Raw genomic sequence first — 13,035 nt, forward strand, 5'->3', positions numbered from 1 at the left:
CTCAAAGGAGCCGTCAAATCGTAAACATTTAAAATTTATTCTTTTATACTTCCATCTACCTGCCTTTCATATTATTCTGAAGTAAATCCCAGAGGCTATATGTCACCTATAAATGTTTTAGTATATATCTCTGAAAGATAACTTAAACACAACCACATAACTATCATCATATCCTAACATGTAAAAACCCTGGATTGTAATGACCAGTAATGACCAAGGCTTGACCAATTGGAAGTCAGTCCAGCACTGATGGCAGAGGGGGCTGTGAATCAGGGCCAGAGAGGGGCCTGAAGAGAGAAGCAGGGACCGATCTGTTGCCTCTTTGGCAGCTTTTGATCAGGCAGACAGGCAGAGGGGTTAGGGGCAATCAGGCAGGCAGGCAGAGGCAATAAGGGGTGATCAGGCAGGTAGGCAGGTGAGCCAGTGGTCCCAGATTGCTAGAGGGATGTCCAACTGCCAGCATTCTCCAAGGGGGTCCCTGATTGGAGAGGGTGCAGGCTGGGCTGAGGGAACCCGCCTCTGTGCATAAATTTCATGCACTGGGCCACTAGTTTAAAAAATAAACACTAATCCCTTAATATCAGCAAATATCCAGCCAATTTTCAAATTTCCAATAAAAAATTGTAGAAAAAATATTAAACTATTTTAGGGGTGTACAGAGCATGATTATGCTATGGAAATAATAGTTACTATAATGCCAAAATTTTCAAAGACTTAAAATGAGAGAGAGGTGCTGTTTCCTAGAGACTTGAATTATTATACTTTAAAAAAGATAAAGTTAAAAAAATTACAAATTAATTCTAGAAACCCTGATGCTGTTTTTTTGTATCACATAGGCCATGCATGAAGTTTTATACCTTTGTGTGTGTGTGTGTGTGTTAATCTTCACCTGAGGATATTTTTTCCATTATTTTTTTTAGAGGAGTGGAATAGGAGGGTTGAGGAAGGGAGGAAGAGGAGGGAAGGAAAGAGAGGGAGAGAGGGAGGGACCCTCGGTAGGCTCACGCTCTACTACTGAGCCACATGCCAGAGGAAGTTTTATATCTTAAATGTTCTTGACCTGAAATCTAACTCTTTAGCTATAAGTAGGATTTTTAGAATCATGCTTTCAACGACTTCAGATAATTTCAAAATCCTCTAAAAAAGCCCATGGTTTGCATTTGTTGGTTTGTATTCCCATCATTGTGCAAAGTTTCAGTTATGGAGAGAGAAACACAACCAGAGGGAAAAGATATTTGCTTGGCATAAGGAAATTAATTAGGATATACAGGATGGAAACATTTAGGTAAGCAAGGCAGACAAGTCATAATGGTTACAAACAACATCAGAAACCATGACATTTTTAAAGGTATGGCAGTCTTTAGTAAAATAGCTGTATGCTGTGTGTTCACTAAGTACTTAAGAAATTCCAGATGATATATGAAGTTAGGCTTCTACTATACCTCACATGATAATACCAGAGGACGGCTGCTTCTGAAGAGAAGAGCCACTTGAGGTATAACAATGCTGCTGACCTTTCAAACATGCTGACTATTTCACTTCTGGTTGCTTATTTTAGAACAGAACTGAGCTTGAACTCAGCTAAGATGAGAAAAGAAATCCCTCAGTTTTGGGGAAAGACTATTATAAATGACCAGTAACAGCTGAAAAGACCAAAAAATGCCATATAACAATGTCTTCACTCTCTCAAATAAATGTATACATTTAATTAAAATGACTCACATATATTCTTCCAATCACCTTGCCACACATATATTTTACTACTATAGGGTTTTTTGCTTATGATTGAATACAGTTTATATTTAATAAAGATAAAAGACAAACTCCAGGAATAGATTCACTTTATCATCTTTGGAGCAGCATCTTATGCGTGCCTGGATGTTTTTTATATAGAGGTCTTCAAGGTGGTGCAAGGAATAAATTAAGAATGAGATTCTACAATTGTCTTCTATCCAACTCTGTAGGAAAAATTTTTTTTATGGAGCTTTGTTAACTTAAAGAAACCTTTTATTTATTTATTATTTTTTAAATTGAATTTATTGGTTAATAAAATTATATAGGTTTCAGATATATACTTCTACAACACATCATGTGTGTACTGTATGGTGTGCTCCTTCCATCATCATTTATCCCCCTTTACCCTTTTCCACCCCCTGATCCGCTTCCCTCTGGCACTCACCATACTGTTGTTTGTGTCCATGAGTTTTAAAGAAACCTTTCTTATGTCTCAAATTAAATCCTATAAAACTGGCAATTCCAGATTGAAGTAAACTTTCCAAATATAAAACATAAATCTTTGCAGATGGTTACACTTTATTTCTATCCACATGAGCAGTTCACACAAAACCCCATTGTGGCTCTGGGGTAACGGGCAGTGAGCACCAAAGCTACCTTCTCACCGGGCCTCCAGGAGCCATTGCTTTGCCCTCGGGAGTCGCTCCCCATCTCGTGTAAAAACTTTTCTTAAAACCTTAATTTTGTTTTTCCAAAGCTACATATTTCTAATTTTGCTATCACCGCCAGAAGATTATTTTCCCCTTATATGTGGGCTAACACATCTTAACAAAATGATGAAATTACAAGGGGGTTAGAGCGCGACACACCTGGCTTTGTGCGTCTTGTGCAGGTAATGAGCCCCTCTGAGGCTCCAGCTCCTCATGTACATTCTAAGAGAATGTTTATGGCAGAGGATGTTGGGAGAGAAGTATGCTATAATTTGTGGGTAAAAATTTGGAGACAATCAGGATATTTGTATAGTCTCATAATATCTCCCCTTAAGATATTTATTCATTACAAAAGGAAAAATAGTTATGTTACTGTGAAAGAAACTGACAGGCACAAATTTACCCCAGTGATCAAATTTAGCAATGCTAAAATTAGGGGGCAAAATAGGATATTTGCATAATCCCAAAATATTACCTTCAAGGTATTTATTAACTACAATGGGATAATAGTAACTTTACAGAAGATACACTGCAAACACCACCTTAACACAATGATCAAAGTGAGTATCACCAACAATAAAACATAGGGACATCATGTGCGTCCCTGATACGATGCACTGAGAAGGGCCCATCACTTCTGTGATATTTCTGGAAAACATTCGTAACATCTACTTAATTATGTAAAAATGTCAGACAACCCAAATTGGGAGACATTCTACAAAATGAGTGACTAGCACTCTTCACAAGTATCAAAATCATGAACAAGGAAAGACTTAGAAATTGTCACAGAAAAAAAGGAGACTAAGGAGACATGACAATAAATGCAATGTGCAATCCTGGATTACTAGATTCTGGAACAGAAAAAGGAAATTAGAGGAAAAATTGGTGAAATCAGAATAAAGACTGAAATTTGGTTATTGGTATTGTACCAATGTTAATTTTCTGGCTGTGATCACTATGCCTTGTCAGATATTAAGATTGGGGGAAGCCGAATAAAAGGTATCTGGGAACTACTATTTTTGTAATTTTTCTAAGCCTAAAATTATTTCAAAATTAAAAGTTAAAAATAACTGTTGTGAGGATGAAAGAGGATAAGATAAAAGAGGTTAATTCAACATTTAGCATATTCTAAGTACTTAAATATTAATTTCTTTCTTCTAATAACAATCATTTTAATACTCTCCCAAACTGTCACATCCTGAAGTTGCCCTCCAAATCTCCAAAAAGGGCTTCAAGATTTTTAGTGAAAATTCAATTATGTTCTCTAATAAGGAAGGAAAAAAAAAAAGGGGGCGGGGGAGGAGAGGTAGAAGAAAGCTCATACAATTTAACTATGAGCCACGTATATAGTTCCAAAAGCGCTTATTAAATCTTAACTTCTCTAGGTAGTGGTACTCCTGTATTTTACAGATGTTGAAACCAAGAGCCATGTATATAGCTCTAAAGTATTCATTAAATTTCAACTACTTTGGGCAGTAGATACTGTTACTACAGATGAGGAAACTGAATCACAGAGAGGTTAAGCAATTTCCTAAGGTCATAATGGTACTAAGTGGGGAAGCTAGGCTGAGCATTTACAAAGTGAGACTCCAGGGATTACCATACACTCCTAATCACTACTCCAAGATAGCCACAGAGTCTACTACTGCTATGAATGTAAGCAATGTGCTTTCTGTTATCACAAAACAATATAGCATGTTCATCTTAAATCATTTTCCCACCACGTTCACCAATTACTGCTGATCTTGTATTTAAGTTTGGTATTTTTCTCTTAGTTATTCTGGCTTGTATTTTACCCTAGTAAATTTCCTCTTTTTTTTTTTTATTGGTTTGCAAATAACTCTTTTCTTTTTCTTTTATCTTTTTATTCCTATCATCCTTTTGTCTACCTCCACCCAGCCTCCATCTCCACTTCCCTTTGGCCGTCACCACACTGCTGTCTGTGTCTATGGGTTATGAACATACTGTATGTTCTCTGGCTAATCTCTTCGCCTTTTTTCATCAGTTCCCTCTTCTACCGACCCCTTTTGAATTTCAAGATATTTCTTATTTTCCAAGGTCATTTGGAAATCTAATCTCCTCTTCTAAATCATTAGAATATGAGAAAGATGTATAGTTTATATGGTAGAGCTGAGCTCTGGTTCCAAACCCATTATGTATTAACCATGTCACCTTATATAATTAATGTAGCCTACTTTGTATTATATCTTTTAAATTGATATGGCAATACATGCCCCACATAGCTTCAAAGATGTGTGTGAATGTTAAGTGTATTAATGAAATGTTAAGTGTATTAATGAAATGTTATACACTATGAAGTATTTAATTTTTTTTTTATTGATTTCAGAGAGGGAGAGGGGGAGAGAGAGAGAAACATCAATGATGAGAGGGAAATCATTGTTCAGCTGCCTCCTGCATGTTCCCTATTAGGGCTTGAGCCCACAACCCAAGTATGTGCCCTTGATTGGAACTGAACCCGGAATCCTTTAGTTCACAGGCCGACACTCTATTCACTGAGCCAAACCAGGTAGGGCTGAAGCATTTTATAAATGTTAATACATTGTAGGCCATAAGCGTCTGTATATATAAGCTGAGGACCTTCCCCATATGCCATACACGTCCAAAAAAAAAAAAAAAAAAAAGAAGAAAATGTTTTCCCTAATGGCAGCCCTGACCAACTTTAAAATAATTTTTCGTGAGAATTTTCAGCTGAAAATATTCAAGAACACCTGAATTGTGAGTAACATTTATTTTTATAATATTCATTGCAAATGGATTTTTAAAATTAAATTCAAAATATCGTGGCGTGTGTGGATGGTTTGTTTTGGCCGCATGGCAGTTAACTGGTTAAATTATGCTCCCATCTTCACTAGTGATTGTGTTAACAGTTTAAAGTTAGCATTGCCCAGCTGGTATGGCTCAGCGGTTGAGCAATGACCTATGAACCAGGAGATCACAGTTCGATTCCTGGTCAGGGCACATGTCCAGGTTGTGTGCGAGCTCCATCCCCAGTGTGGGGCGTGCAGGAGGCAGCCAAACAATAATTCTCTCCCATCATTAACGATTCTATCATTATGTCCCTCTCCCTTTCTCTCTGAAATCAATAAAAATATATTTTAAAAATTTAGCATTGTCTTCCAAGTGAAAGAATATACTACCTTCCTTCTATTTTTAACAAGCTAGTAATGCAAATGTTAAGCAATACTATCACAATCTACCTATTCCTACAGAATGCCAGTTGTGGTGCCCCCTCAGATTGCCTCACTTACCCATGTCATATTCTGTTTTGTTTTCCAAAGAGAAACTCCTGTAATAACTATGGTGTTGACGTGATTGCCACTCTCCAGTCTATCTCAGACTCCCTTCCTTCTCACTCACTCTGTTCAGTGACACTGACCTTCTGTCAGTTCTTGGAATGCAGCAGTACATTCTGCTCTTTCTTGTTTGAGAATTTTTGTACTCTTCTCCCCTCTGTTTGAAATTTGTTTCTCTGTTTGTTTTGCTTTTTTATGTCATGGCTAGATAATTGTATTTTTCAAGTTTTACTTTCTCTGAGAGCTATTCTGTGACCCTCAAAATAGAAACCCCTCCCACGTTCTCCTTCACAAAACACTCTCTGGCCATTTCTATCTCGTCCTTGAGGGTTTATCAAGGGGTTAGGCACGTATCTAGTGCTCAGTAAATATTTGATGAATAAGTCAATGATTAAATAAGGAGAATTAGAAGATCATCTTATCTCTTTTCCTTAATCTGTTTTCAAACTGTCCTCTTACGGGGTTCAGTCACCTAGGAAAGCAGCACTATACTCCCGAGCCAGCAGCTCTTGACTTAGTGTCTTATTTCCAGACACTCTGGGTGATATCCACTGTGATCTTTGTATTTGTGAGGAGCACAGGAACCTGAGAAAAATCTTGAAGAATTCTTTGAGAATCAAGGCCTCCTGAATACTCTGTGTGGACTTACCTACCTACCACTGGTCAATGGAACTCTCTGTGAGGTTATACATGGCTTATATTTACCCTGGTAACTATCAATATGGTAGTCTCACTCAAGATGTGAGAATGAGACTAAGGAACTGAATTTAAAATTTTACTTAATTTAATTTAAATAGCCACGTGTGGCTAGCGGATGCTGTATTGGACAGCACAGTTCAATGCTTTTCTCTCCCAGTGGTGTAAGACGAGTCACTACTGGTCAGAGAAAGCCTGCAAGCATGGCTGGGGTCCTCCAGGCAGAGTCAGGGGCTGTGGGGAAAGTTGGAAAAGGGAAAATAATTGCTTTGTTTCCTCGACAATCAGAAGTATTACATCTTAGACATATAAAACAAGGACATTAAAATTTGTTGCCTAGAGTAAAAATAAATGAGTGATCCAGTAGAGAAGGTATGAATTCTGTTGATCACTTGGCACATGTACTCTGTTATACAGAAAATGAAAATACAAAAAAAATTTGCATTTAGGTTTTGGAGATTTCCCCCCACTTTATTTAATTTAAATCCCAATTTTCAAATACAGCTTGTAAAAGCTTCATAATGAGATGTGCTTTTAAGTACCTTATTTTTATGTAGGTTCTAAAAATATAAACCTTTAATCAGTTTAGCTCAAGATAAGGTAGATTTAAAAACACATTGCAGTCTGAACTGATTTTTCAGAATAATAAAAGCCTCATGAAACTTTTTACCTCAAGAATTGTCATTTTAAATTCTTAGCAGGTCTGTCATTTAAATCAGGCACTGTGCAGTTTTTCTATCATATATATATGTGTGTGTATATATATTTCTCTCTCTTCTGCTTTGTGCTCTGCCCAGCTTCAGTTTTTTATCTCATTCTCCAGTGCCCTCCTAAGATGGCTCTTCTTACTGAAAAATGTCCAACTCATTTTAAAGATTTTTTAGAAAAAGAAAGATTATCTAAAATTTGAAGAGAAGCTAACCAGAATGCTATAAACAATGCCGCTGAGGCTACTTCCTGATGAATAAACACTGGTTATTTTTAGAGGCATTTGGATTGGTCAGTTGGCAGACAGATTTCCAGTGGCAATACTCGGTGGAACTGATTAGGATTTATAATAGAAAATGAGGGTAGGCAGCAGAGCTGGTAGGAAGAAAAAAAATAGTCACCTTTCCTTTCTTTTTAATCTTTTCAGTTATCTCCTCTCATTCATGCCCCAAATTTAGAGGTAAAATTTAAGCTGGGAGTGATAAAATGCAGACTTTGAGAGCAGGACATACTCCCATAGACATTAAATTGGTAAGATAAAGTTATTTTTGTTTGATTCTAAAAATACCAAGTTTTAAACCTATGTTTTCATATTACTGTGTAATGAACTAAAAAAAAAAATGGCATTTAAAAAATCATTGAATTTCTCTAGATAGCATCCAATACATGGATTATATTTTATTGACAATACTTACTTGAGGTTTTTCTACTCATGGCTCTACTATATTCTGCAAAGCTTATGATATTTTAGAGAAGGCATGAAGGGACACATCAAGATTGTGCTTTATCTAACATATCACTGTCAACATCACCAATAGAAGGGGTTTACTATGTCAGATGTAATAAGGTATATTATTATAACCATCATCACTTGGTGTATATGTTGTAATCAATTATGGCACATTTATGGCAACAAAGATTATAAAATCAAAGTAAAAAACTAATGGAAAGGTTAACGTGGTGCTGGTTAGTACAGAAAATAGTTTGTTGCTAGGATTGTATTTAAAATAGGGATATTCAAAGCATATAGTTCAAGGGGGCAATAAAAGTATGAATTAGTCTTAATAAACTATTTTAAAAATTATTATCTAGGTACTAAAGAACCATAGTCATTTGTTATGTGACAACAGAGGCCCGGTGCATGGAATTTCACGTACTGGAGAGGCGGTCCCTCGGCCCAGTCTGCCCCTCTCACAGTTCGGGAGCCCTCGGGGGAAGGTAATGCCCCCATCACACCTCTGCCACTGCCACTGCCACTGCCGGCAGCGCAAGCCTCAGCTGGCCCTGGTTACCTGATGCTAGGATGGCCCTAAGTGGCTGGGAAGCCGCCACCCACGGCTTGCCTGTACCTCGAGCCAGTCCTGGGAGGTTGTTGGGGTTAAGGGGACTGGGGGACTCCAGAGGCAGGTGCGCGGAGCAGCCAGACCAGTAAAGGGCTGGCCAGGTTATTCCCATGCCTGCCATCCCAGTGGGGCTGAGGGGACTGGGCACCATCATCTTTGTGAGGTTGTGATGGTCAATTAGCACATCCCCTCTTTATTGGATAGGATGTTATCTTTTTAGGCATCTACAAAGTTGTTTATTTTCTAGAATCAAAATACATTTTTTTAAAAAAATATATTTTATTGATTTTGTACAGAGAGGAAGGGAGAGAGATAGAGAGCCAGAAACATCAATGAGAGAGAGTCATCGATCAGCAGCCTCCTGCACACCCCCTACTGGGGATATGCCCGCAACCAAGGTACATGCCCCTGACCGGAATCGAACCCGGGACCCTTCAGTCCCCAAGCCGATGCTCTATCCATTGAGCCAAACCGGTCCCGGCCAAAATACATTTTTTTATGTTCAGAAAATAAAATACAAATTTATGTACCACAAGCTTGCATAGGTGGAGAATTTTGATGTAACAAGGGAATTAATTACTATTAAAATTTAACATCAGTGAAACTTGAAAACATGACTGAAAACACTGACTTATATTCTCATGATTAAAACATATGACTTTTAAATTGAATATTCCCTGATTACATTTAGTATTTTATATAAATTGCCAATTTGGAGAATTACAAAGCAAAACTTAAATGAGATAAATAAATACTTGGAAATCATTATTCTTTCTTCTACATGTGACTCAACCCCTGTATTTGTGAGAATACATATAGTACAACAAAAAAAGCAAATTCACAATAAACTATCGGAGTTCCCAACAATCTGGTATCATAAGGTGAAGTTTTCTACTCTGATACAGTTTTTTCACAGAATCTTGAGACTAGACTACTGATACCACATGCTCACTGTCTTTCTCTAAGAAGAGAAAGCATGGTGGTTGCCAAGTCCTATGATATGGACAACATGCTCATGTATTACTTTGTTGCTCAATAATGAATCTGCCTTTAGTACATTTAAACAACAGTTTCTTCATAAATTCATACACCTTTCTCTAAAGAGTTCAAAGTGAACTCACTAATATAGCCAGTCAACACTTACAGCTTCTTTAGATGGTGACAATACTGAGTACGTAAATAAAGAGTTTCTATATTCCAACTCTAGTCAGATTATATTTTTGAAAATTACACTACTGTGCAACACTTCAAGCTGTGGTATAGAACAAGCATTCTATATAGTTCTGGCTCAATAAATATGATAACCATAAAACTCATAAACTCGGTTAATTCTGTCAATTAGCCTGGGTTCAGTGTTTTCTAACAATCGATTGGAAAATGGATAGTCTATAGATAAAAACACGGTCTTGTCAATTATCTTAATTTTGCCAACAAAAAACACATGGAATTTTGAACTTTGACAGAATAATATTTATATCAGGACAACAGAATCGGAACTTGAAAATTAAAGACAATTATCGATACTTAGTTTCAAAAGAAATGTATATGCGTTTTAAAGCTATCGCTAGCATTCCCCCCCACCCCCCAAAAAAGAGATGAAACAGTAAGTTTATATGAGCAGGATTTAAATTAATCAGTTCCTAACAACTGTTAAATACAATCTTTTGGAAATTAATTTGCATAATGATCATCTACATGGGGTAGGGCTGAGATTATTTAAACGACATGATATTTCACTATTTAGTCTTGCTCCACCACTACGTTAGCCGTGAATCCTTATGAAATGTAATGCAGCTAATGAGGTAGCTTTTTAACTGAACAAACTGACAGGCCCCATATCTGCAGAGGCAGCTTGAAACCGTGCCCAACCTCTTGGCTTCCCAAGAGGCTTTTCAAAATTCAATAAATAACATCTGTAGGCAATGTTGGGTGCAGACCTAGCAGAGTGCGTCATAACACTGTGCTGGCAGAACAAAGAAACCATGACGACTGCCAAGTTTCCATGGCAACTGCTGAGAGGCTCTGAGAGTATAATAGCACATCAATCACTGTCCAAAAGAACTTCATTATCAGCTAGAAAAAACCTTTAGGATCTGTTTAGTGTGCAATTGTGGGTTAACTCACCTCAAAGCCTTGCTCTCTAGCAAAAGTGGCAGCTTCCTGGAATAAAAAAAAAGAAAAAAAAAGAACAGTTAATTATAAAGTGCGAGGTAATGAAGAAATAATCCATTTTGAAACTCATTCAGTCTTCTTTTTACACAATTATCTCAATATACCCACATAGTTCAATTTTTATTCTTACACCAAAAAAGATTTCTTTTTCCCTTGGCATTAAAAAAAAAAAAAAAAAAAAAAAAAAAAAAAAAGGGCAACATTATGTCAACACACTTCACAAGTTGGAATAAAGAAGATGTAGTGAATGTTTTTACTGTAGCTGTCACAGTGAGTTCAGGTGTTTTGACCCCAACAAAGAAAGACAATTATTTGAAACCTCTGGAACATGTCTGGCGCTTATGTTTTTAATTAAAACAATATCTTTCAAAAAGCTCTTTTATAGAGAAAAAAGTCTGCTAGTAAATGTATCGATTAAGAGAAATCACCATTTTGCAGTCTCTAATGAAATTTATTTGGACAAGGATCATCAATGGATGCTAAATTCATTAGGTGAAAGGATGATGGGGAACTGGGTATTTCATGGAATTAAAATGTCACAGATTATGTGTTGATCACAGGGAGAAAACTATAAATTTATAATGGAAGGAACAAGCTATCATAACCTTAATCCAGTGATTGATCATATCACTTATTATTAACAGTGGGGTCACCAATATTCTGTTATGAGACAGTATGAAGTACCCAGCATCATCTATACAGTTTCCTGATGAAAATTTTTTATTTATTTTTAAAACATATTTTATTGATTTTTTTACAGAGAGGAAGGGAGAGGGATAGAGAGCTAGAAACATCGATGAGAAAGGAACATTGACCAGCTGCCTCCTGCATACCCCCTATTGGGGATGTGCCCACAACCAATGTACATGCCTTTGACCGATTCGAATTTGGGACCTCTCAGTCCACAGGCCGATGCTCTATCCACTGAGCCAAACCGGTTTTGGCATGATGAAAAAATTTTAAATGAATTAATCAAAACTTTAATTATGTAATTTGCTGTCTATAGGATATGCAGGGAGTAGAAGAACAAGTTCAATGATATACTGAGAAAGCAAATAGAAAAATCCATAGGGAGGATATTTTATAGGACGAATAGCTTGGTCTCTTCAATAAGTCAATTTCATGATAAAGTGAGAGGGGGAAAAATGACCAAGAATACTATACGAGGTAATGAAGAAATAATCATTTTGAAATGGACTATTTCTTCATTACCTCGCACTTTATAATAAACCAGGCATAAAAGATATTTTGGGGACAACGGGAGAAATTTAAATATTTTAAGAATTATAATAGATAACATTAAGAAGTATCAATTTTGATAAGAAAAATATCCTTAATTTTTAGCAGTTAGTCCTGAAATATTTAGGGATAAAATGGCGTGATACATATAATTTACTTTAGAATTCTTAAAAATATTAAAGTAAAGCAAAATGGCAACATATTAATTATATCTAAATATATTAAGTATTTCTACTTTTTTGACTGTTTGAAAATTACAAGAAACAGTCCAAATAAATCCCTATTTTATTTTGGTTTAAGATGACAGGGTAACAAAAGTTGAACATTAAAAACATATAATTGAAATACATAATGTTTTCCTAGAATTAAACATCTTTAGGGTACAATCTGAATGAACATTATTATATACCCTAATGCTGTTGCAACAGGTATCAAATGACAAAAAACACTTCTATGCAACCAAATCCTCTCCCTTTCTCTCCTCTGCTTTTTGCATGTATTTTAATGTTAGGACTAGTACAGAAAATGGAGGCAATATCACTGTTCAACTCTACTTCCCTCTTGAAAATGAAAAAAACTGCAGACAACTGTCAAGAGCCTCTACATCTTAACTTACATTCCTCCAAAATTATCTCTGCCAAGAGATATTAATAGAAGGATGGGATTTGAGTCCAAGTAGTGAGCAGATCCAACTCAACTGAAACGACGCTGCACCAAACCATGTAAGGCAGAAAGTACAGTCAAAGTCTCCAGCACAGATTTGGGTCCCATCTACATGTTAGGGAAAACACCGGGGGAAAAGTATGTATGCACGGATGGTCCCATATACTAATAAAATATAAATTTAAAGAACCATTTTGAGGGTTTAAAAAGGTTGAAATGGACGATGAAAGGTGAACACCAAAGTTGATAGGAAGTGATAAGCTGAAAGTACAAGTCTTCAGGCTGTCCACCAGAGAAGCATAGGGCGATAGACTCTGCCTCAGCGATGTACGTAGGTAGAATTTTGAGGACAACATAGTCAATAATAATAATAATATTTCCCTAGATGTCAAGGGAAAGGATAAGGTTCAAAAGATATTAATGTAGTATTTTTCCAAGTTGTCCAATCCAAGAATT

At 36.5% G+C, this 13,035-nt stretch overlaps 1 protein-coding gene across 2 annotated transcripts in view; it reads right to left on the minus strand.

Moving 5' to 3' along the window:
- Window positions 1-13,035, minus strand: part of ADK (adenosine kinase) — a 418,239-nt gene that overhangs the window by 86,841 nt on the left and 318,363 nt on the right. For both annotated transcript variants that reach the window (XM_036438185.2, XM_036438186.2), the window contains exon 8: window positions 10,630-10,665. In XM_036438185.2, the coding sequence (XP_036294078.1) occupies window positions 10,630-10,665 (36 nt within the window). The remainder of the gene's footprint in view (window positions 1-10,629; window positions 10,666-13,035) is intronic.

The sequence above is a fragment of the Pipistrellus kuhlii genome, unplaced genomic scaffold (assembly GCF_014108245.1).
Source record: "Pipistrellus kuhlii isolate mPipKuh1 unplaced genomic scaffold, mPipKuh1.p scaffold_m20_p_15, whole genome shotgun sequence".
In the NCBI taxonomy this organism is placed as follows: Eukaryota; Metazoa; Chordata; class Mammalia; order Chiroptera; family Vespertilionidae; genus Pipistrellus; species Pipistrellus kuhlii.